We start from the raw sequence: 23,013 nt of genomic DNA on the forward strand, positions 1-23,013 counted from the left end.
ATAAAATAACAAGGTTGACCTAGTTAACGCGTCCGCTTCTAGTGCTCGGCTTGCGACGGAGGGTCGATTTCGCCATCGATTTTCTCCGTTGTTTCGAGCCCCAGATACAGGAGACTTTACAGTTCTGTTTTTGAAGACATGTAAAAATGGAATTTGAACTTTTTTATTGTATTTTTTGTGCGTGAAACATAGGTCCTCCATCCGAACTCGTGATAGCAGAATCACATTTTCTAAAGACTGTTACGGTAAAACTTCGTGAAAAATTCGACACATGAAGAAGGTACTATTGTAAATATATTGTGAAAGTTTTGAGCTGGTATCTCTCTTAGAAATATCAAAAATGCTCTTTTGAAATCTTTGAGTTTAGCGTGAGTGAGCGTTCACTGTGGCGGTTATTTTCAAATTAATTCGTTTGATCTTGCCGGCCATTTCCGCAGGCTAGCGATCCGACTGTATATGCTAAATCAGAATTGTAATACAAGTCTCGCAGATACTGGTCCATACTAGCAAGGTGGTATATTATATTATTCTGAATAACCATTCAGTTTGTAATACTTCTTGGATAAATTCCTGAGGTGTTTCAGTGTATACATTTGCCTGCGTGTATGTTAATAATTCCTTGAAATGTTGATATTGTAACTTCAAAGATGCTACTTTGTCTGATAGCTTTAGGTTTTGGTTGACAACTGTAATGACTATTGGAATAGCAGCTAATGCACTGATAAAAACTGGTAACGCGGGAACTGCAGCTAATGTGCCAGCTCCTGAAACAATTCCACTAGTAATGAGTATCGCTTTATTGACACGACTTAACAATTTGTAAGAGCGTCTATATGCACTACATACTCGTGTGAGGTAATCAATCAAATCCTGTATCGTTTTAATATTTTGATCAATCATTTTTCAAGATATCTATAGATGTATCACTTATATATGTATGTATATTATTTTTATAAGATTTGATGATTAAAGTGGAATGAAAAGTTATTTTTGAATAACGATGATCAAAGACCTCAAAACCAATAGTGACTTTCATCATTTTTTCAGTACGAAATAATCGAGATACAGATGCTGGTATAATTTGCTTGTTTATAACGAATGTTGAATGAGATATTTTAGTTTTATCATTGAATTTTATATTAAAATTAACTATTGATCTCTCGTTGATATCCTTAGAAATACCACCGGAGTCTACAAAATGTTGAATGTGATAAGTTCCTGGGTGTATAAAGTAATAGTTTCTACTACTATCAAATATTACTTTATCCGTGTTTATTATATGAGAAAATTCATTTACCAATAGTCTAACAATTCTTTTATGGTCTAATTCAATTATTGCAATTTCTTCCGTTGTTACAGGTTTTAACTTGAACTCTCATATTCTAAGTGATATTTAACACCTGTAATTGGTTTCATGGATTTAAAATCCCTAAGATCATTGAGAGACAAACTTAATGATTTGTTCATTGTATATATTTATCAAAATATTTTAAAATCTATAAGAATCATACGTTTCAAAGTTATTGTTTTGATATCTAGAAACTTTAAGTCTTGTTTTATTTCATATAACACTTCATTTTCTTTTAACTCTTGTGATATTTTAGATAACACTTTATTTTCTGTAAAAGTAACATTGATATGTTCTTTCTCAATATGAATTTCAATAGTTAATAATGTATGTTGTTGACATGATATTGAAAGTCCATTCAAAAGAGTATCATATACACTCTCAGTATTTAATTTAATACATTTGATAACAGTGGTACCACTGGTTACTTTCTTTATATCTTCCGTCATTGCTTCATTAGCAGTAAACAATTTTAATTTAGCCTCGTTGTCAGGTTTCAAACCCAATATTTTAAACTGTGTGTCATAAAATAACTTAACATCTCCTTCTTGAACGTTATAACTACAATACCATTCCCCTGAATGTAAAATTCAACGAAAAGTATTATTTTCTTTCACTATTGTTTTTGTAGTATCTATTTGTAAATGTAACTTGGGGTTCAGAAGGTCTAGTCTAGAGTCTGCTTCCGGTAATTAGTGTCTGACATCAGCTAAACTAAATGTCTTATTATTACCATTATAAACCAACACATAAGAAATTCGGTCAGTTAAACCATAGTCAATAGTTAATGGCTTTTCAAGCAATTCAATACAATCTCGTTGTAAATCAAAAGTATAGAACTTGTTATCTCTGTTGCTATACGCAAAACCAAATGGTATATGATGTTTTGTTGCTCTATATTCTTCGATTGTCTCATCTATGTCATTTAGGTCTACTAAATTGTTGGTATGCTCATGTGATTGAAGTGCTGCTGGTTCTAAACTAAATGATTTAATACTATATTTCCATTTTAAGTCTTTATTATTATGTCCAGTTAAATAAGGCGCGGGTGTGTAAACATCTTTGAGATCAGAAAGTGAATATCATTGTGGTGTCATACCTAGTCCAAAATTTGATGGCATAATTTATAAATATATATATATACATGTATATGTATATTATAAAAGAAATGAAGTTGTATATAAACAAAGAATCTAATGATATTACTACCAGTTTTACAGATTAACACTTACTGGTTATAGACAGATACGACTGTTGGAGTGTAAACTGTATAATTCCTGGTATAATATTATGAAAGAAAACAATGAAATTGCTTTTACTGTTAACAACAAAATGTCAGTTAAAAGAATAGAACCGGGCAATTACAATGTAGAAACATTAACACAAGCGACTGCTAGAATGAAATTAATTAATTTTAAGAGAATTTTGCCAACAGGAAAAACACAGATGGTGCTCGATAATAATGTTAAAATAGACTTTTCAAAGCCTAAAAATTTCGCAAAAATACTTGGTTTTGAAGAGAGAATATGATACATCAAGTATTAGTACATACAAAACAGACTTTCTTCTTGTGACTGAATATGTAGTCTACTGTGATATTATAGATACACCTACTAATTACATTAATGGGAAAAGGTCTAATTATTTACAAGTTTTAACACTACAGGACCGGGGTGAAATAGGAAAAGCTGTCACTTATTCATTTCCTGCTAATGTTCCGGTGCCAATCAAGAAAATGGATATAACTAGTCTTCAAATTTGGATAACTAATCAAAATAAAGAACTGAGAGATTTTAATGGCTATACAATTTCATATCATCTCGAGCTTACATAAATCAACTTAAATTAACGTGGCCATATGCTAATGTGTTATGACAATCAAGGACATAACGTTTATCATTGAAGCAACTCAAAGACGTTTTATTGATTGTGTAACTACCGATCTGGTGATTCATTGATCATATAGTATTTATGGAATGTTTTATCTGTAAATTTTCAAAAAGTACTGTCTTATATTCTTCATGAGTCATATTCTTTTTTATGACTGACCTTTTTATCCCTTTGGCTTTACGTGTGGAAGCAGACTCTGTTATGTAAGAGTACATTTTAATTCGAAGTCCAATAAACTCAGTAATCGGTACACCTGCACACTCGTCTTTAAATTTACCAATTACTTTCTTGTTATAATCAAAGTAGTATGGACTCTTTGGTGAGTAGTCACTGTTGTCAAAAAGGTCTTTGTCTTTGTAAAAACTTTATAAGAGTCACTGGCTTGAATTTCATACATTAATGAGTCTGTATCTGTGAATAACAATTTAGCTCGTGGTCCATACTTTTCTTTTATATAGTTGTAATGAAAGTTGTACATTAAAGTTTTAGACAGATCAAGAATGCTCATCCCAACATATAAGGGTTGATTTAGGGTTAATCGTTCTTTTTTGTTTTCTACTGCTCCTAGACCTTCAGTTATAATTCTTTGTATAACAAACGTTGGTTTGGATACTAATTTCTTAATGTGTTTTTCTGTTGTGCATAATTTTATACTACGATGTTTACGTACATTCATCATGGTACGTCCAAAAACAGAGTTATTCATTAATTTGAAGAAATCTTTTTCGAATGCATTTCTTGCTTTCTTTCTTTTTTCTGTGTTAAATAAGATGTACTGCGACATCCATTTTGATTGGTTGAACTCAATAGCTTTGTGAATTTTGGTGACTTTTAAACCAAGTGATAAATATTGTTTTAAGTTTTGAACATGAAGTATATAATTCTTTTTTGATCTCAGAGTTGTGGTTAATTTCTCTATATTTCCACATTTTATATTAAAGCGGTCGCGTATGTTTTTATTATGTGGGGATAACATTTCAACATTTCTTCATTTCTTCATAGTCTCTCAGGTGCTAAAGGATAGTCATTGTGAAGATTGTGCAACTCATTAGGATATTCAAGATCAACTTCAAGGATTAATACATGGTCACTCTCGTTGGTGTACTTGCTTATATTGAGTGAATCTAGGTCAACCCATTTAAATCCATGTGTTGGTAAAAATTGAGTCATTGAATTGAATTGAATTGAATTGAAATTTATTCCACCAGAAGAGAAAAATATATACACAAACTCTGAAAGCAACGGATAAAACATTTCTGGTGAGGGCCATGGAAATAGTTCGTAGGAACTAATCAATGTCCATGGACCGTACATGTAGATAATAAATACAAATTTGGGCTGGTACGAGTTTCACAATAACAACAAAAATACAATTCTTAGTAAATAAGGAGAAGTGTTGGTGGCAAAATTAAATGGAAGCTTATAAACGTAACGGAAAAAAATAGTAAAATAAGAACAGGTAACAAGCACAAGTTCTAATATACAGAAATAAAATTACAGTGGCAAATTGAAAGAGACAACAGATAAAGGTTATTCCCTCAGAAGATACTGCTTTAAGTTTTTCTTAAAATTATGTCTATTGTTTATCGTTCTTACAGACATAGGCACAGAGTTCCAGGTTTTAATAGATGCGTACTTGAAGTTGTGTTGACTAATTGAGAGGTTAACCTTAGGGATTGGAAAGTTACCACTGTTGTTAGCACTGGTTGGATAGCTATGGGACAACTGGTATGTGATGTAATGGTCAAGAGTGTGTGTAAAGCGGTTATGGTTTAGATCGTAGATGAACATGCAAGTCTGAAGTTTACAAAGTTTATAGATGTCAAGAATATTAAGTTGGTTAAAGAGAGGAGTAGAGTGTGCATGGTAGTCAGAGAAGGTTATGAGACGAACTATTTTCTTTTGTAGACGGTAAAGTGGGTCAAGGGCTGTTGGATAAGTGTTTCCCCAGATTTCAACACAATAACTAAGGTGGGGGAGAATTAGACTATTATAGAGGAGGATGAGGACAGATTTAGGAACATAGTGCCGAATGCGTGAAATTATGCCAACTTTCGGGCTGATTGTGTTCCTCACTTTTTCAATATGTGACTTCCAAGTAAGGGAGGGGTCGATTGCTACGCCTAGGTATGTGGCTGACAACACTCCCTTCACGGGTGTATTGCCAATACAAAGACGTCCTTCCAAATGGGTGGATTTTTGGGGCGTTTTTATGACCATATAGTTTGTTTTTTCGATGTTAATTGTAAGTTTGTTTGCATTGCACCAGAGGTTGACTTTGTCAAGAGGTTTACTGAGAAGAGAAAGGTTAATATGGGTGGATGTCATGTATTTGAAAAGATTAGTATCGTCAGCAAATAGTCGAATGTTGAAAGCATCAGTAGATTTGTTAATATCGTTAATATAAATCAAGAAAAGGATAGGTCCCAAGATAGATCCTTGCGGTACGCCACATTTGATCTGTCTTGGGTTTGAAGTGAAGCCGTTGATATTAACAACCTGTTGACGATTTTCCAGATAGCTTTGGAACCAGCGGAGAGGTACACCTCTGATTCCATAGTAAGAAAGTTTTTTGAGTAGAATTTGGTGGTCAATAGTATCAAAAGCCTTTTTAAGGTCAATAAAGATGCCAAATGTAATTAGACCGTTGTCCATTTTGTCTGTAATGTCTGAAACCAAATCAGCTAAAGCAAGTTTTGTACTATATTTTTTTCGAAATCCATATTGGGTATTTATAATAATATTAAATTTGTCGAGGAAAGTGGTTAGCTGGTCATGTACAATTGATTCGAAAACCTTACTGAGTATCGGTAGAATAGAAATGGGCCTATAGTTACTGGCTTCAAGCACTGAGCCTTTCTTGTAGATTGGTGATATTTTTGCAAATTTGAGTGGGTCTGGAAATATGCCTTCAGTGAGAGAACAGTTAATAATGTGGGTTAGTGGACGAGAAATGTAATGAACAGAATCAATGATGAGTTTAGGATGAATATGATCGTGTCCCATAGCTTTCCGGGGATCTAAGCGACTGATTTCCTTGGCAACATCGTTTTCATTAACTGGACGAAAAAAGATTGAATTGGGGTAATTGTCAGTAAGGTAACTATCAAAACTTTCGGGAGAATTTATATTTGCTGCAAGATTAGGTCCAATATTTGAAAAGAAGTCATTAAAAGTTTCAGCTATGTCACTGCTTTCTGTCAAGAGTACATCAGTATGGTCACAGGCTTTTATTTGTTTTGGGGATGACAAGTTTTTGCTATTTTTGTTTAAAATCTCGTTAATTGTTTTCCAAATTTTGTTTGTGTTTCCTGTATTGGACAGAAACTTAATGTGGTAATAGTGCCTTTTCGCTGATTTGAGAAGTTTTGTCAGTATGTTACGATATAATTTGTATTTGTTCCTGATATCGCTATTATTGGGTGATTTCTTTACTTTTGAGAATAATTTGTGTTTAGTCCTGGTCGAAATTAGCAAGCCCTTTGATAGCCATGGCTTGCGAAATCCAGAACCTTTAATGTTAAAGTGCTTAATTGGGGCGTGTTTCGAGGAAAGTTGATAGAATATATTACAGAAAGCAGTGTAAGCATTATTTGGGTCAGAGCAGTCAAAAACTGGTTGCCAGGAAATGTTGCTGAGATCAGACAGAAATGCCTCACAATTATACTTTGAAAAATCACATTTGAAGAAGGTTGAATTAGCGTTAAATACATACTCAAAATGATTGATTTTTGCGAAAACTGGGAAGTGGTCGGTGATATCAGTGTCAATACTCCCACAATCAATTAAATAATCTGTGATATTAGTTATTACGTGGTCAATAATTGTTTCTGTAGTGGTGGCGATTCTAGTTGGGGTGTTGATTGTCTGTACAAAATTATAACTATTTAAGAGGGCATTATACTCAGTATTTATGGAGGAATTCTGGTTGACGTCTATGTTGAAGTCTCCTAAAATTATACAATTTTTATTCCTTGAAGACATGTAGTCCAGGCAGTTTTCCAAGCTCGTAAAAAATTCATGCACTGAGGTATTAGGCCTCCTGTATATTACGCCAACTACCAATTTCTTTTTGTCTATATACATCTCTACAAATACTGATTCGGAGTGTGCAATTTGAAAGGTGTTAATTTGGGAGAATGACAATGAACTGTGAATATATAAAGCTGCTCCTCCACCTTGGGAATGCTCACGATTGCAGGTGATAATTTTGTAAGACGGGAGATTGAATAATGAGCATTCAGTATTATTATGTAACCACGTCTCAGTTAACGCAATGACAGGGAAATTGGTCTGTAGACTATTTAAGAATGAAACTAACTCATCAAAATGTTTTCCTAGCGATCTGATATTCAAGTGAAAAGTAGAAAAAAAATTGCCTGTTTACATTTGTAGAGGTTAAAGAAGTTGTACCTGAGTTAAATTGTTCCAGTGAATATGCTTTACAGTTGTAATTTACAGTTGATGGTTGAGTGTCAATAGAAACCATTATTTACAGAAGTCTATTTATGGTATTTACAAATATACAAGTTAATGAGCATACTGCAGACGTTCAATGTCGTTCACTGATGTTATCCTGATTGCTCTACTTTCTTCGTTCTTTCTCACCAATATGTTGCCGTTCATGGTCCAAATAAATTTCCATTGTAGAGACTTCTTCTTTTCGTTTGCTTTGTAGAAAAGTTGTTTGTTGGCGGGGCTCAGGTTCTCGTTGATATATATTCTGGTATCAGTGTGGTTGTCAATGTTCATGTCTCTTGTAGATTTGTTCTTGATGTGTTTTCGGGCAGAATATATGTTATTCCGGATGGTTCTTCTGGTAAACTTGACGATTATTGGAGCTGGTCTTGGGTGTGGGTGTGCATGTGTTCTGGACGGTAAACGGTGACTGATGTCAATGTCGCTCGTTGAGATGTGGATGCCGGCTGAATTGGCGACTTTTACAACCAGAGAGTCGGTATCTTCGTCAGGCTGCTCTGGGACACCGTGTATTTCTAAGTTGTTTCGCCTTGTGTACTGTTGTAGATCCCTCAGTTCTTGTTGTGTTGTGGTTAAGTTGTCGTTTATGGACACTAGTTGTTCTTTCAAGCTTTTGTTTTCTGCCTCAATGTTTTCCATTCGTTCCTTGTACATATCAAAGAAAGTACTAATATATTCGACGGATGCCTGTAGGTCATTAAGCTTCCTTTCTACGGTTGGTATTTTTTCAATCTTGTCACTCAGTGATGCTAGCGTTGACAAGATCTGGGAAAACTGGCTTTGTTCTTCTCGGTCGGCCATCTTGTCTTTGTCTTGGTGCTTACTTGAACTTGAACTTGGAGCTGGGAACCGCTTCGCCTCACATTTCTTGCAAAGGTCAAGGTCTCCTTGGCAAAGACGTACTCCTCGTGACTGACCACAATCAATACATTTCATCTTGCTGTACTTTGGGATGATTTACTGGGCTTACAATGGTAATTTTAGCGATTTTATACGGAGCGTTTTTCAAAAGCTGTTACTACCCATACGCCCATTGTCTCATTGCCCAACCATAGAGATTATTAGCATCTAGATACATGATATACTTCATTTCCTGGGTTGGATCATACTCTTTCATGTATGGATTGTTTGCCTTTGTGTGACCATTGGATATATAAGAGACACCTCCACGGAGACCTCTTTCTATGAAGAGATGCATATCTGTATCCGTTATTAATTCCAGATTAATTTTAGTCATTTTGCATCCCAGGATAACCCAGGAGTGCTGAAATAATGACAGGGATCAAGGTTATAGAATACATTACATGTCTTTCGGAAATTTTCAAATACGTCAGTTAATAAACGTACATCGGTTTTAAGGTACATATCATGATAATCACCCATTGTTTGCATATCAAAATGCTTCCAAATATTGTGTGCATGTTCATAGTCTTCATCGGTTATACAAGCGTCATGTAGAATGGAATAGAATGTTTCCTTTAGTGGAAGACTAACGTCATTGAATTTTTTGATGGAATCCATGTAGTCATAGGGGTATACACCCTTCCTTGTTAGTAGTTTTAGGCTGTCTGGGAATTCCTGTTTTGTGTATTTGAAATCACTTGTGTTACTTACTAGTTTTTCTAATCAAGCATTTAGGAAATTTAAGCTATCTATGAAGACTTAGTGCGTACCAACCATTATAGACATGAACTTTTCCATAGAATGTGGGATAATATTAATTTTTTCCTTAAAATTTTCAAGGGTTTGAACAATGAAATGACTGTCATACCCTTTTAAATTGTGGAATACGACAGGTATTTTTTTCGTTACTTGAAAATTGATATTACATGTTTCATGCACTGAACCACAGTATTTACCAGTAATATGGCAATGGTCATGGACTCGAATGTCATTTTCTTCGTATAATGTTTCACAAATATGGCAGTGTGTTTCATCGTTTTAACTCATACATAAAGGTTTGTTAAAATGTTGCTGTTTTATAGCATTGCAAAAGTTAACTTCTGCTAGCATCATTTCCATAAATTTCTTGGCTGCATCTCGTCCTCTATAACACTTTCTTTACAGAATGTATCATCATAACAATAGACAAGTTTATAACCAAAACTACATACTTCATGATTTTTAGCACAACTGAACTGAGGTTCAGTAGTGCTATAGGGATCGCCCGGCGTCTGTCTGTCTGTCTGTGTGTGTGTGTGTGTGTGTGTGTGTGTGTGTGTGTGTGTGTGTGTGTGTGTGTGTGTGTGTGTGTAAACAACTTAAACTCAAAAACTACTGAACCGATTGCCATGATATTTGGTGGGTCCATTACCTTGGGTGTCTAGTTGGGAAATTGTTCAAATCAAAATGATCGCATCCACAGATGTGTGATTTGGGTCAAAAAATGTGATTTTTGGTCAAAAAACTTAAACTCAGAAACTACTGGGCAGATTGGTGCGAAATGTGGTGGGAACATTCTTAAGGGGATGTAAAGTAAGATTTGTCCATGACGGGATGATTCCATCAGTGATATGCAAATTAGGGCTAAAAATGTGTCTTTTTGGTTAAAAATCTATAATTCCAAAACTACTGAGCAGATTGGGCTGAAATTTAATGGGAATGTATCTAGGGATGTATGGACAAAGAAATATTAAGCATACCATGATTCCATGAGTGATATGCAAATTAGGTGTAAAAATGTTCATTTTTGGTCAAAAACTTATATCTCAAAAAGTACTTGGTCACCGAGTCTGAAACTTGGTGAGATGTTTCTGTGTTATTCTTCAAAACATTTGGAGAAAAGTGGCCCTAGCGACCATGACCACGCCCATAGCAACAGCCAAACGGTCGTGTATTTCACAAAGATAACAACAGGGATTAATAGACAATTGAATAAACATTCAAAAACTATATGTAATTTTGCCTAACAACAAGACCATGCCCATAGCAACAGCCAAATAATCATGTATATTGCAAAGATAACAACAGGAATAGAAAGACAAATGAATAAACATTCAAAAAATGTATGCAAATGTGCCTAGCAACAAGACCACGCCCATAGCAACAGCCAAATGATCACATATATTGCAAAGATAACAAAGGGGATTAATAGACAATTGAATAAACAGTCCAAAAATGTATGTAAATATGCCTAGCAACAAGATCACGCCCATAGCAACAGCCAAATAATCACATATATTGCAAAGATAACAACAGGAATAGAAGACAAATGAATAAACATTCAAAAAATGTATGCAAGTGTGCCTAGCAACAAGACCACGCCCATAGCAACAGCCAAATGGTAGCATATATCGTAAAGATAGCAACATGGTTGGATAAGCAACTGGATAGTCATTCATCAAATGAACACTTATTGTTAGCATGGACTACCATATGGATAAACATTTTTAAAAACTGTACAGTTGTGCTACAATGCCATTGGCGGTATTTTTTATCAATTTCAACTGGAAACTTATATGCTAAGTGACACCATCTAAAACATTCATTGTTATTGTCATTGTTTTATATATTAATGAGGCCTTTCTTTGGATTTTGTAACTCTTTTGGTAATTTAATATATGAGTTACCTTGTAAAGGGTTGTATCTTGCAATATTTACATAAAAATTAAGAAGTGTTTTTATTTGCCAACCAGATCCTTCACGTAACCATTTGGCAATGTGTTCAATAATTCTTTCGAAACTTGCATTCATTTGTTCCTCTATTTGTTCAGTATTTATAATTTGTAATGGACTACTATTAAAATAACCATCACTTGTTATCTCCTCCATATCTTTACCACTTTTAACAAATGTTATCTTCCAGGTTAATATCGCTTTTATTCCACCTGTATCTTGTAAACTTTGTTCTAAGATTTCCTTTATTAACAATTTATTTTCAGTTAATTGCTTATGAGGTTTATTCTTAGTTATATCAATTTCATATGACTTCACGTATCCTTTTAAAGCTCTCTCGAGTTTGTGGTATCTGGGTGGTATAAAAACACCACCTACATGCCGGTAGCCTCTGTTAATAAGAGTTTGATATGTATCATTACCTATTTTAACCATACGTTTGGTGATAGGATTCATGATATATTCTTCTGTTAATGGCCGAGGAAGATTATCAGGTACCGGCCAATCTAAAATATTATCTTCTCTTGGAGGTGTGGTATTAGGAATGGGTTGTAAAACACCATTCTGTATAAGCTTAAAGTACACACGACCACCAACTTTTATCATTTGGTTAGTGAGTGGGTTCTGAATCTTATCCATGTTATATGAATAAGATATATTTTTATCCATATTTATATGATATTAATTTGTTCAATTGGTATTTCACAACTTAGAACTTTTCTTTTTATGTCTATACAATGTAAAATAACTACCTAATTCTAAACCACATTCACAGAAATATCTCTTGGGTTCTTTAATGCAAGGTGTTCCTCTGTTAAGATGTTTCTTTAAATGACACTCATATTTATATGCAAACCCACATTTATCACATGTGAACTCGGCAAAATATGATCAGTCGGAACGCAGGTACGCGATTTGACCGTTAAATGCACTTGCGCAGGTTTTTCGCGCATGTTTACTACAGTCACAAGATGGCCTGGACCGGGGTCAGACCGGTGAGTACTATTACTTTAGCATCCGTCCGTATTTGAGACATCCTGCATTTGTCATGTTTGTGTACTTGCTACATTTTTACATCGATAAAGTCTCATTGGTGTTATGTAGATATTTTGTAAATCTAGGTCGATCTTGATGATTTGAATGCAATCCTACGAAAAGTTTTGTCGCCATTTACGCAAATCAAATCCGTAATTATCGGGTCGATATTTTGCGTTAACAAATGCGTCCTAAAAACAACTATGACATGCCATATATCCAGGTATACTTTTGAGTTGTTTGTTATGCAATTTGTGAAATTTCGCTTTGGTTCACGACCTTTCCAATGGTTTACAGTGATTTGGAAATTCCGTGTTGAAAGTGTGAGATCTGAGATGACCCGGCATGTGGAGATGCACAGTGTAAAACGTCGAATTTTCAATATAATCATTAGAGAAATTGTATATTATTCCATCATAGTTTCTGCCTATAAACAAGACCGTCACACATCGAATGTGATGCAAAATTGCAAGTTCTCCTATTTATAAATTTTAGTGGCATTTGCTAACCACAACAATATTGTTACTGTGTATCATGTGTTGGAATGATTTCCTGCTAAAATTATCCATTATCAGTAATTTCCCCGCCATTTCCGATCATCGATTAATTTCCATCTTTAGCGATTATGTAACAATGATGTTGACTCTCAGGGGTAACAACATAGTTATAAAATCTGACATGTCTCCATGTTTCTTTTTTTTCCTAGAATAATGGTCAATGATTCGATTTCACATTTACTAACATGCCACTTCAGTAAAGTGTGTGGCCCAAACTTAAGTATAGTATCACATAGTATCAGTGATGTTTTATAAAGGGTTATGACTGATATGACACACTGCTGTTGATCATCTATGGAGAACAATAGGTATTGTTATATTTTTAACTTGTCCACATTCTCTGGTTTAATTTATTTACTCACTTGACTGATATTGATTAACTTTATTTACGATGATTTTTCAAACTTAAATAGGAATTGATTTACAGTATTAAAACAGAAGAATCTATTATGAGTGATTAATAGTGTCAATCATTATACTTTTTCATATTTAGTTTTTGTTTTTCATTTTTTTTTTCAATGTTATTTCCTACTTAAAGCAAGCATTTTATTTTACCAAAACATTAATCCATGATTGTGATACACCTAATATCTGTGTTGGATTTACTGCCATTACGTGTATGAGGGATTCAGATTTAGGGGTAGCTACAGGTACAGTACCGGTAGTAACAATGTAAGAAACACTTGTAATTTTAGTTTCCCCAAGGTAAAACTTTTGAGGATGGTATTTAATGCCATGAAATGAAATATATTTTAATGTGCAATTTTAATACTGTTGTGTTACTTGTTAAGGTATCCTGTATGGACTTATAAAATTATAAGGTTTTCGGTTTACAGAGAGAGCCACCTCCAGCCCTCTGGCTTATAGGACATGAAGTACATGTATATAAAATAAATAAACTAAAGATCACATATGTCTTAGTTGTAAATGGTGTTATTCCCTGCAATTTAAGGCCTCATGTAGAAAGTTTGTAGTATCAGTGGAAATTTTTGGATTCAATAGTGCCACAAAACGGTTATCTGGATAGAACCTAGATTTACATCGTAGAGAAGGTAACGAGTTAAATTGTTTACACCTGAAACCAAGTGAAATGGAATGGTGTAAAAGTTATTGTTGTAAAATAGTAAATTATTTACGGCAGAAGTTCTATTTGTTTCCACAAGCAAATACAGACAGAAACTATAATGATTATCATGTATCATCCCACGGCATGTAGATTCAGACTATTGAAATGTAGTATGTAGGAAACCCATAGACTGAATCATTTAAACATAGCATACCTAGAAATTCTACATGTCTAAATCAGTATATGTAAGACCTAATAAAAAAAATTGTGTGGTTCCAGTTACACTAAATTTTAGAATAGGTGGGGTAGGATGAAGGAGAATGGACATAAAACTCACATCATGGTGTAATTTAGCTGATCAACATATCTACTTCTAAAAGAGATGTGAAATGGGCAGACATGGTACAGATCTGATTGTACTGATGGATGTTCCATTTTGAATGCTGCTAGCTCTACAAGAAATCCCATTCTGTAATCACCGAATAATTCTTGGATTTTGACTGTCCTAGTAGTATGGATGTAATCAGCCTGGTATTAGTTACTGTACTTAGCCTTGTATTGTAGGTTAGCTAGGTGTTGTGGCTGTAGTTATCCATGTGAAGCTATTTTCTCACCCAGATTTAACTACCACCTAGTGGAGCCATATCAACCATCCTGTGATACTATTCCTAGGATATTGGTATACCTTGACAAAACTATCATATAAACACTGAAGAAGATACATTTAGCTGGATTTTAAGATCTGCTAACCTGTATATGTTTTTCAGGAAAGAACCTTATTGTTAGAATGTTTTTTCTGTGTACTAACTTTGACAAGACTCCTTGATTCCAGCTCAGTACCAACGTAGAACAACACATTTATTTTCATATTCATGAAGTAAAATGGGCACAGGTAGACACTTACTCTGCAGCTATTGGCAAGTTACGGATGGAATTTTGACAATCAAAAATTAGTACATGTATGGGATAATTAAGGAAGAAAATATTAATTATATTGTTGCAAATGAAAGATGAATAACAAGGGGTCTTGCTATATTCAGTTCAGGTGTATACACAGAATACATGTACAAGACTAAAGACTATCAGGAGAGATGCAGAAAACTGTTAATAGACCAGATATGATTGTGAAAGTGTATGTGATAGTGATGAGGTAGATAATGATGATATTTGTATGAGATGGTGAGGAACTGAATGAGTGCAATATGAGTGCAGATCATATGTATATTAGCAATTGGAATTCTGATGAAGGAAGGAATAGAGTTGCTTAGAAAGTGCATATTTTTTTATTTGTAGTGGTAGTTGCTGTTGTGCAAGAGTTTGTGATAAAATTACATGTTATAACATTTTGTAGTTTCTTAAATATTATGACATCCTGAATTGTAGATGAATAATAAGAGTGATACCACTCAAAGGCTAATGATTTAGTGACACTTCATTTTTTAGAAGGGAGAGATTTAACTAACACATAAATTAATGCATATGATGTATCTTGACATTTTCCTGAAATCCTTAGATGTTGAATCCATATTAATTGCTATCTGTTACTTTATGTTACATGGAAGTAGAAGAAATGAAAATAAATATGTCCTAAAATAAGTATATATTTACTAAAGCATGTTTTTCAAAAACATTGCATTATGGAGCAATATTCAAATTAAAGAGGTGTGTACATATATGACCATAATTTCTAAATGTATGGGATTTAATAAAGTTGTTTATATATTTTTAAAATGTGTATTTTGTATATTATATTGACAAAGAATTCTTAGATACACCATCCTATTCCCACTACAAATTATAAACATGCACACAAATAATTTTGTGCATATATACATCACCCCAATTTTCCCTTACCTAGTAATTCTTGTGTCCATTGAAGTGTAATATTGAATAAATCAAATAGTATGTGCTATTTCAATTAGTATTGCCCACAAAACTTGTGGTATGAAAAGAGAAGATTGAGCAATAATAAATGAATGGTAATAAAAGTCGCCCACAGTGATGTAAAGAGAGAAAGGAAGTGAATATCTGAACAAGCGACGACTCGACTGTTGAAAAACAATAACAAACACTTAAAGGTCATCGTTGGGGGCGCTTTCAGGTCAAATATCGCGCGTTTAGGTCGAATATTTAGCAGAATTTACGTAGGTATCGATTAACACTTTCGTCCTAAACAGTGACATTACTAAACAAGTACACGTTTTGAAAGAGGGCCTCTCCGATATGAAGTCAATACGAAATTTGTTTTTGGACGCGAGAGTTCAACAATTACAATATCATGCTGAATACGTAATGAGTTAACACTGTCGGCAACCACGGTACTTTGTCGTCGGATTCTCATTTTCACTCCGCATGAAACATGCGAAATCATATATTAATACATGTATAAGTTCACAATTTATCGAATCATACCCTTTATTCATGTGAAAAGTAATACATTTTGATTATTTTGTGAGAAATTCCATAATACAGGGTCACGCGCAAATTCAAATTTTAATGCGTGTAGACCCCCCACGAAGTTTAATAGGCTTCTATTGTTCTCCGCGACCTGCGTTCCGACTGTGATCACATGTTGGGCATGCATCAGGATATTCATGTTTATTATTCTCACAGGAGTGTTTTATATTTTCATGTTTGATAAAATGATGTGTATGTTTAAAACGCTTGTTGCAATTTTCACATTTGAATTCAGGCGCCAACCTACCGCAAGTAACACAGTTATCTCTTATGGTATATACCATTATAAATATATATAAAACATTTGTTCAAATGGTTGTCTTAAAGGTCATAGAGGTGAAGGATACTGACGTCATCCACAGCTGAGCCTATTGATATGTAAATGTATTGACCTTTGTTCCCTCCGAACAGTATGTTGCACCTATTTAAACAATGGCCGGGAGTAGTAATAAATAAAGGTCGTTGGCCTCTAAGGCAGAGGGTTGTCGTTCACTGTCGTTCCAGATACCCTTAACTATAAAACGACAGTGAACAACAATGCCATGCTTGTATTTACTAAAATTAAATATAGATTAAACAATTTTTTTAAAGTTAAAATGCTTAATTTATGGGTATGTCGTTCTAGTGATCCAGAACCGCTATTTTTATTACTACTAGTGTTATTCTGCAGATTTTCTTCAAAACATGTTGACAAAATTGGCCCTAGCAACCAGGACCACGCCCTTAGCAACAAGCAAATGGCAGTATAGTTTGGTTAAATAACAACATCTTCTGGTAGGCAAGTGAGTAAACATTTAAAAAATGTATGCAAATATCCCTAGCAACCATGACCACGCCCATAGTAACAGCCAAACGGTCATGTATTTCACAAAGATAACAACAGGGATTAATAGACAATTGGATAAACATTAAAAAAAATATATGTAAATTTGCCTAGCAACAAGACCACGCCCATAGCAACGGCCAAATAATCACATATATTGTGAAGATAACAATGGGGATTAATAGACAATTGGATAAATATTCAAAAAAATGTATGTAAATTTGCCTAGCAACAAGACCACGCCCATAGCAACAGCCAAATAATCACATATATTGTGAAGATAAAATGGGGATTAATAGACAATTGAATAAACATTCAAAAAATGTATGTAAATATACCTAGCAACAAGACCACGCCATAGCAACAGTCAAATGATCGCATATATCACAAAGATAGCAACATGGTTGGATAGGCAACTGGATAGTCATTCAGCAAATGAACACCTATTGTTAGCATGGACTAGCATATGGATAAACATTTGTAAAAACTGTACAGTTGTGCTACAACGCCATTGGTGGCATTTTTTAGAAAATGGTGATACACACACACACATACACAGACTTTCCCCTAATACATCCCCTTCCTTATAGAAGGAAGAAATGTGTCTTTTTTGGTCAAAAAACTACTGAGCAAATTGGGCTGAAATTTGTTTGGAATGTTCTTCAGGGTGTTTATACTAAGAATTATTCATAAGATGATAATCCCATCTGCGATACCTACAGCTAAATGATGGTTTATATTTTAAAGTTGACATGCGGGAAGGGCAGGCAAATTAACAAAGATTCTAGAAGTGTATGCAAATATGCCTAGCAACAAGACCAAGCCCATACCAACAAACAATTACAGTTGTACTTTAGTGCCATTGGCAGTATTTTTAATAAGTAGGCAATGTGTTAACTGCAATCTTCAAATTTCATACAGTTACATATATCATATTAGCTATAGTTCAATAATGTGTGTAAGCCCAAAAATCTACAGTTTTGGTCTTAAAGGAGGTATTCAGTTTAAATCTTGTCTATTATTTGTTGACAGATTTGGCAATATAGTCCTTACCATGTATATTTTCTATTATTTGTTGACAGATTTGGCAATATAGTCCTAGTAGTAGTGGTAAGAAGAACTATAACACGGAACTGATAGCTGAGTTTGATCATGAGACAGGGGTAAGGTTGATCATTGCACAAACAGGTATATCTTTGTGTGACATAACTGGGATTTCACTAGGTTTTCATATTTCCCCTCCCCTATGTTTAATATGACCACCTGTTGAAATCATGTCTCTTTTTTGATGGGAGCCACTCTTAATAGCACGTCTCTTTTTAGCACAACTGAACTTCTTCGCTTCAGTAGTGCTATAGGCATGGTAAAGTGTCTGTCTGTCTGTCTGGCTGGCTGGTTGGATATGTGTGTGTGTGTGTGTGTGTAAATCTCATCCATGCAATATGGTTAGAATTTTAGGTATTTAACCCCTTTGAATTTTGAAGTTTTTAGCACAACTGAACTGAGGTTCAATAGTGCTATAGGGATTGCCCGGCGTCTGTCTGTCTGTTTGTATGGATGTGTGTGTGTGTCTGTGTGTAAACAATTCAAAGTCAAAAACCACTGGACCGATTGCCATGATATTTGATGAATATATTACCTTGGTGTCTAGTTGGGAAATTATTCAATTCAAAATGATCTTACCACCGGTGTTTAATTTGGGTTAAAAAATGTGATTTTAGCACAACCGAACTGATAAGGTTCAGTAGTGCTATAGGCATGGTGTAATGTCTGTCCGTCTGTCTATGCACGTGTATGTGTCTGATTGTCTGTCTGTGTGTGTGTGTGTGTGCACACGCACTACCAGATCAATTGCCATGTTATTTAGTTGGAACATTACGTTTACATTTGCCGACTAGTTGGGAAATTGTTCACGTCAAAATAATCTTACCAGCTGTGTGTAATTTGAGTCAAAAACTGTCATTTTGGTCAAAAAACGTAAACTCAAAAACTACTGGGCAGATTGGCCTGAGATTTGGTGGGAACATTTTTAGGAGTGTGTAGATTAAGATTTGTTCATAGCATGATGATTCCTCAAGTAATATGCAAATTAGGGCTAAAAATGTATCTTTGTAGTCAAAATCTTTGATTCCAAAATTACTGCGCAGATTGGGCTGAAATTTAATGGGGATGCATGGGGGGGGGGGGGATTTATCTCCTTACTCCTGCTGGTGATCTTCCCAGCTGCAAGTGGTCACAGTGCTGAGTAGCCCTCATGATAGCCAAAGTTTGTGTTTGTGTTTTGTTATTGATTTAACAGTTACTTTGTTACCAGGACATTAAAGCTCAAGTTTTTCTAGACATACTTGCCAGTCTGACTACTTCATTCTACATTCTCACAAGGACAGTAACAGGTACCCAATATGTGGGTATAAATGTTCTTGTGGGTCATTGAGAGCACTCTTGTAGGGAGCAATATAGGTGATTAAATAGTACATAGAAGTTGGGCAACTTCAGTGTAAGTGCTGTTACCATGGAGCAACCATCAACTTTTTTCTCTTCTAAGTTTTGTGCAATCCAAACATCTACTCTTGGACTGTTGATACCACATACTAGTACTATGGCATGGCAGAGAGTGAGGCAAATGCACCACCACCAGACATCAACGGCACCATCCAAGCTAATAACATCCAGCTTTTAGAATTGGTTTAATAACAGGCCAATGTCACAGAAAATGCATTTCATCATCATCATCATCATAAAAATTTATATAGCGCCAAATTCCAAAAAGTCAAATTGTTCAAAGGCGCTAGATGGTGTTCAATTTACACAGAATGCTCGCATAAACATGTGATGTTTCAGTCGTTTTTTGAAGATTTCCAGGCTTGTGGACTGGCGTATATCCTGTGGTAGGTCATTCCAAAGCTTTGGAGCACAGATTGTAAAGGCGCGACCGCCATTGGTTTTGTTGTTAAATGTACGCTGGACTAACAGGCTTTTTTAGCTGATCGAAGGGAGCGTTGTGGTTTATATTCCTCAATCAATTCTGAGATATATCCTGGGGCTTTATTGTTTTGAGCTTTGTAAGTCAGGAGAAGGATCTTAAATTCAATCCTGAAGTGGACAGGCAACCAATGTAGGTCACGGAGAGTTGGTGTGATATGAGTGAATTTCTTTGACCGAGTGACTATTCTGGCAGCAGTGTTCTGAGTACGTTGAAGCAGAGCAATAGAATTATCAGGGAGACCATAAAGGAGTGCATTTCCGTAATCCAGCTTGGCTGACAAGATAGCATGGATAAGTGTTTGACAGGCTTTGTTTGTAATGTATTTTCTAATTGATCCAATTCGACGGAGATGGTTATAAATGGAATTGCATGTATTCTTGATATGGTGTGTCAGCATGTGTGTTGTCGAAAGTAACTCCGATATTCCGTGCTGTCTTCACAACAGGTACAGATGCTGATCCAATTTTAAGATGGTCTACTGGATCAGGCAATGTGTTGAATTTGGAGCGAATAAGGAGAATCTCTGTCTTTGAGTCATTAAGCTGTAACTTGTTTTCTGTCATCCATAGTTTTATGTCACTGATGCAGGTTTCTGTAGAGTAAATGGCTGTAGAAGCATCTGGATATGAAAAGGTGAGGTATACATTGTTATCATCAGCGTATTGATGAAACTGTAGGTTATGCTTGCGAATGAGTTTGCCCAGTGGAGAGATGTATATTGTAAACAAAAGAGGGCCCAACACTGATCCTTGTGGTACCCCACAGGCAAGGTGTGATGGTTTACTGTGGGTATTTCCAATTTTAACTGACTGGTAACGTTGTTGGAGATAGACCTCAAACCACTTTAAAGCCATACCAGTGATGCCAAGATTAGAAAGTCTGTTCAGTAATATGTTGTGGTCGGTGGTATCAAAAGCAGCTGAAAGATCCAATAAGATAAGGAGGACGTATTTACCAGAATCGATTGATAAACAAATGTCATCATGAATCTTGAGCAGGGCAGTCTCTTTACTGTGGTACTTTCTGTATGCAGACTGGAGTGGTTCGAGAAGATTGTTGGAGAACACGGAGGCAATGGACGCTTTCATCCCATAGGTGGTATCAGTGGCCAGCTCTGGTAGGGCTGTCTGACAGTGCAAATTCAGAAGAAAGAAGTTACTACATCACAAATGATTAAGGACAGCATTCGGCATTATTAAGACTTGAACTCTCTTAAAGCAGCCATAGATATTTGTTTAATTTTTAGCACAATTGAACTGAGGTTCAGTAGTGCCATAGGCATCGCCTGGCGTGTGTGTGTGTGTGTGTGTGTGTGTGTGTGTGTGTGTGTGTGTGTGTGTGTGTGTGTGTGTGTGTGTGTGTGTGTGTGTGTGAACGACTTAAAGTCAAAAACCACCAGACCGATTGGCTTGGTATTTTGTGGGGACATTACTTATGGTGTTCTAATCAAAAATTGTTCAAATGGAAATAATCGCTTCATAGATGTGCGTTTTGGGTCAAAAAATGTGATTTTTGGTCAAAAGACTTAAAGTCCAAAATGACTGGGCAGATTGGTCTGAAATGTAATGGGAACGTTCTTTAAGGGATGTAAAGTAAGATTTGTTCATGCCATGATAAGAAATATGCAAAATGGGGCTAAAAATGTTTTTTTTTAGTCAAAAGTCAATAATTCCAAAAGTACTTTGTTGATTTGGCTGAAATTTCACAGGGATGTTTCTGGTGATGCACGGATCAAGTGATATTAATTACATGATGATCCCTTCAGCAATATACAAAAAATTCCTGTGATTTGTGGTGTGAAACAGGGCTTCCACTCAGCCCACAAATGAAAGGTTCTTCAACTTCTTGTGTATTGATGCAATAAAACCATTAAATCTTTTATGAGCTACTTCACATGTCAATGCCAATGGCATGAAAATTACCCACTGTTTGAAAACACTGTTTTTACTATTAGCACTGCTTAATTGAATTATAGAGAGTGTCTATGATTCATATGCTACAAAGAGTCTTTTTTGGGTTAAAAAAGTGTGATTTAAATTTAAAAAAAACTTAATCTCAAAAACGACTGGGGAGATTGGTCTGAAATTTGGTGGGAACATTTACAGGCATATTTAGATTAAGGAATCTACCGGCCATTATAATCCCATCAGTGATATGCAAATTAGGTGTAAAAATGTTAAATTTTGGTCAAAAACTTATATATCAAAAAGTACTCGGGTCAGTGAGACTGAAACTTAATGAGATGTTTCGGAAAGTGTTATTCTGCAGATTTTGTTCAAAACATTTTGACCCAATTGGCCCTAGCAACCATGACTGCACCCTTAGCAACAGCCAGAACTTAAAAACTACTGGGCAGATAGGGCTGAAATTTGGGTGAAACATTCTTCAGGGTGTTTATACTAAGAATTGTTCATAATATGCCCATCAGTGATATGTAAATTAACTGATGAATCATCGTGTAGAAAGCAAGTAGATGATACATTTAGATGGTGCTCTGACAACAATCTGGAACTAAATGTCAAGAAAACAAAGGAAGTAATTGTGGATTTTCATAAAAACCCATCAGAATTACTCCAAGTAGTCATGAATGATTCCGAAGTAGAAGTTGTGCAATGTTTCATTTTTCTAGGTGTCCATCTTTCTGCTGATTTTGAAATGGGAGACTAATGTTGATTTTATAGTTAAGAAAGCCCAAGAACAATTATTCTTTCTGAGATGATTGAGGAGCTTTCGTGTAAGTCAGAAGTTGTTGGTTAA

The 23,013-nt window shown here is 35.0% G+C and overlaps 1 protein-coding gene across 8 annotated transcripts in view; it reads left to right on the top strand.

Annotated features, from left to right (window-relative positions):
* The window catches only part of LOC144437164 (protein FAN-like), a 288,538-nt gene that overhangs the window by 233,442 nt on the left and 32,083 nt on the right, over window positions 1-23,013 (top strand). For 6 of the 8 annotated variants that reach the window (XM_078126034.1, XM_078126040.1, XM_078126035.1 and 3 more), the window contains one exon: window positions 18,353-18,433. The exons of 1 other annotated variant lie outside the window; for it this stretch is intronic. In XM_078126034.1, the coding sequence (XP_077982160.1) occupies window positions 18,353-18,433 (81 nt within the window). Of the gene's footprint in view, window positions 1-18,352; window positions 18,459-23,013 lie in introns of all 8 variants that reach the window. One more of the 8 variants, XM_078126041.1, reaches the window with a different exon arrangement.

Source organism: Glandiceps talaboti, chromosome 7 (assembly GCF_964340395.1).
Source record: "Glandiceps talaboti chromosome 7, keGlaTala1.1, whole genome shotgun sequence".
Taxonomy (NCBI): Eukaryota; Metazoa; Hemichordata; class Enteropneusta; family Spengelidae; genus Glandiceps; species Glandiceps talaboti.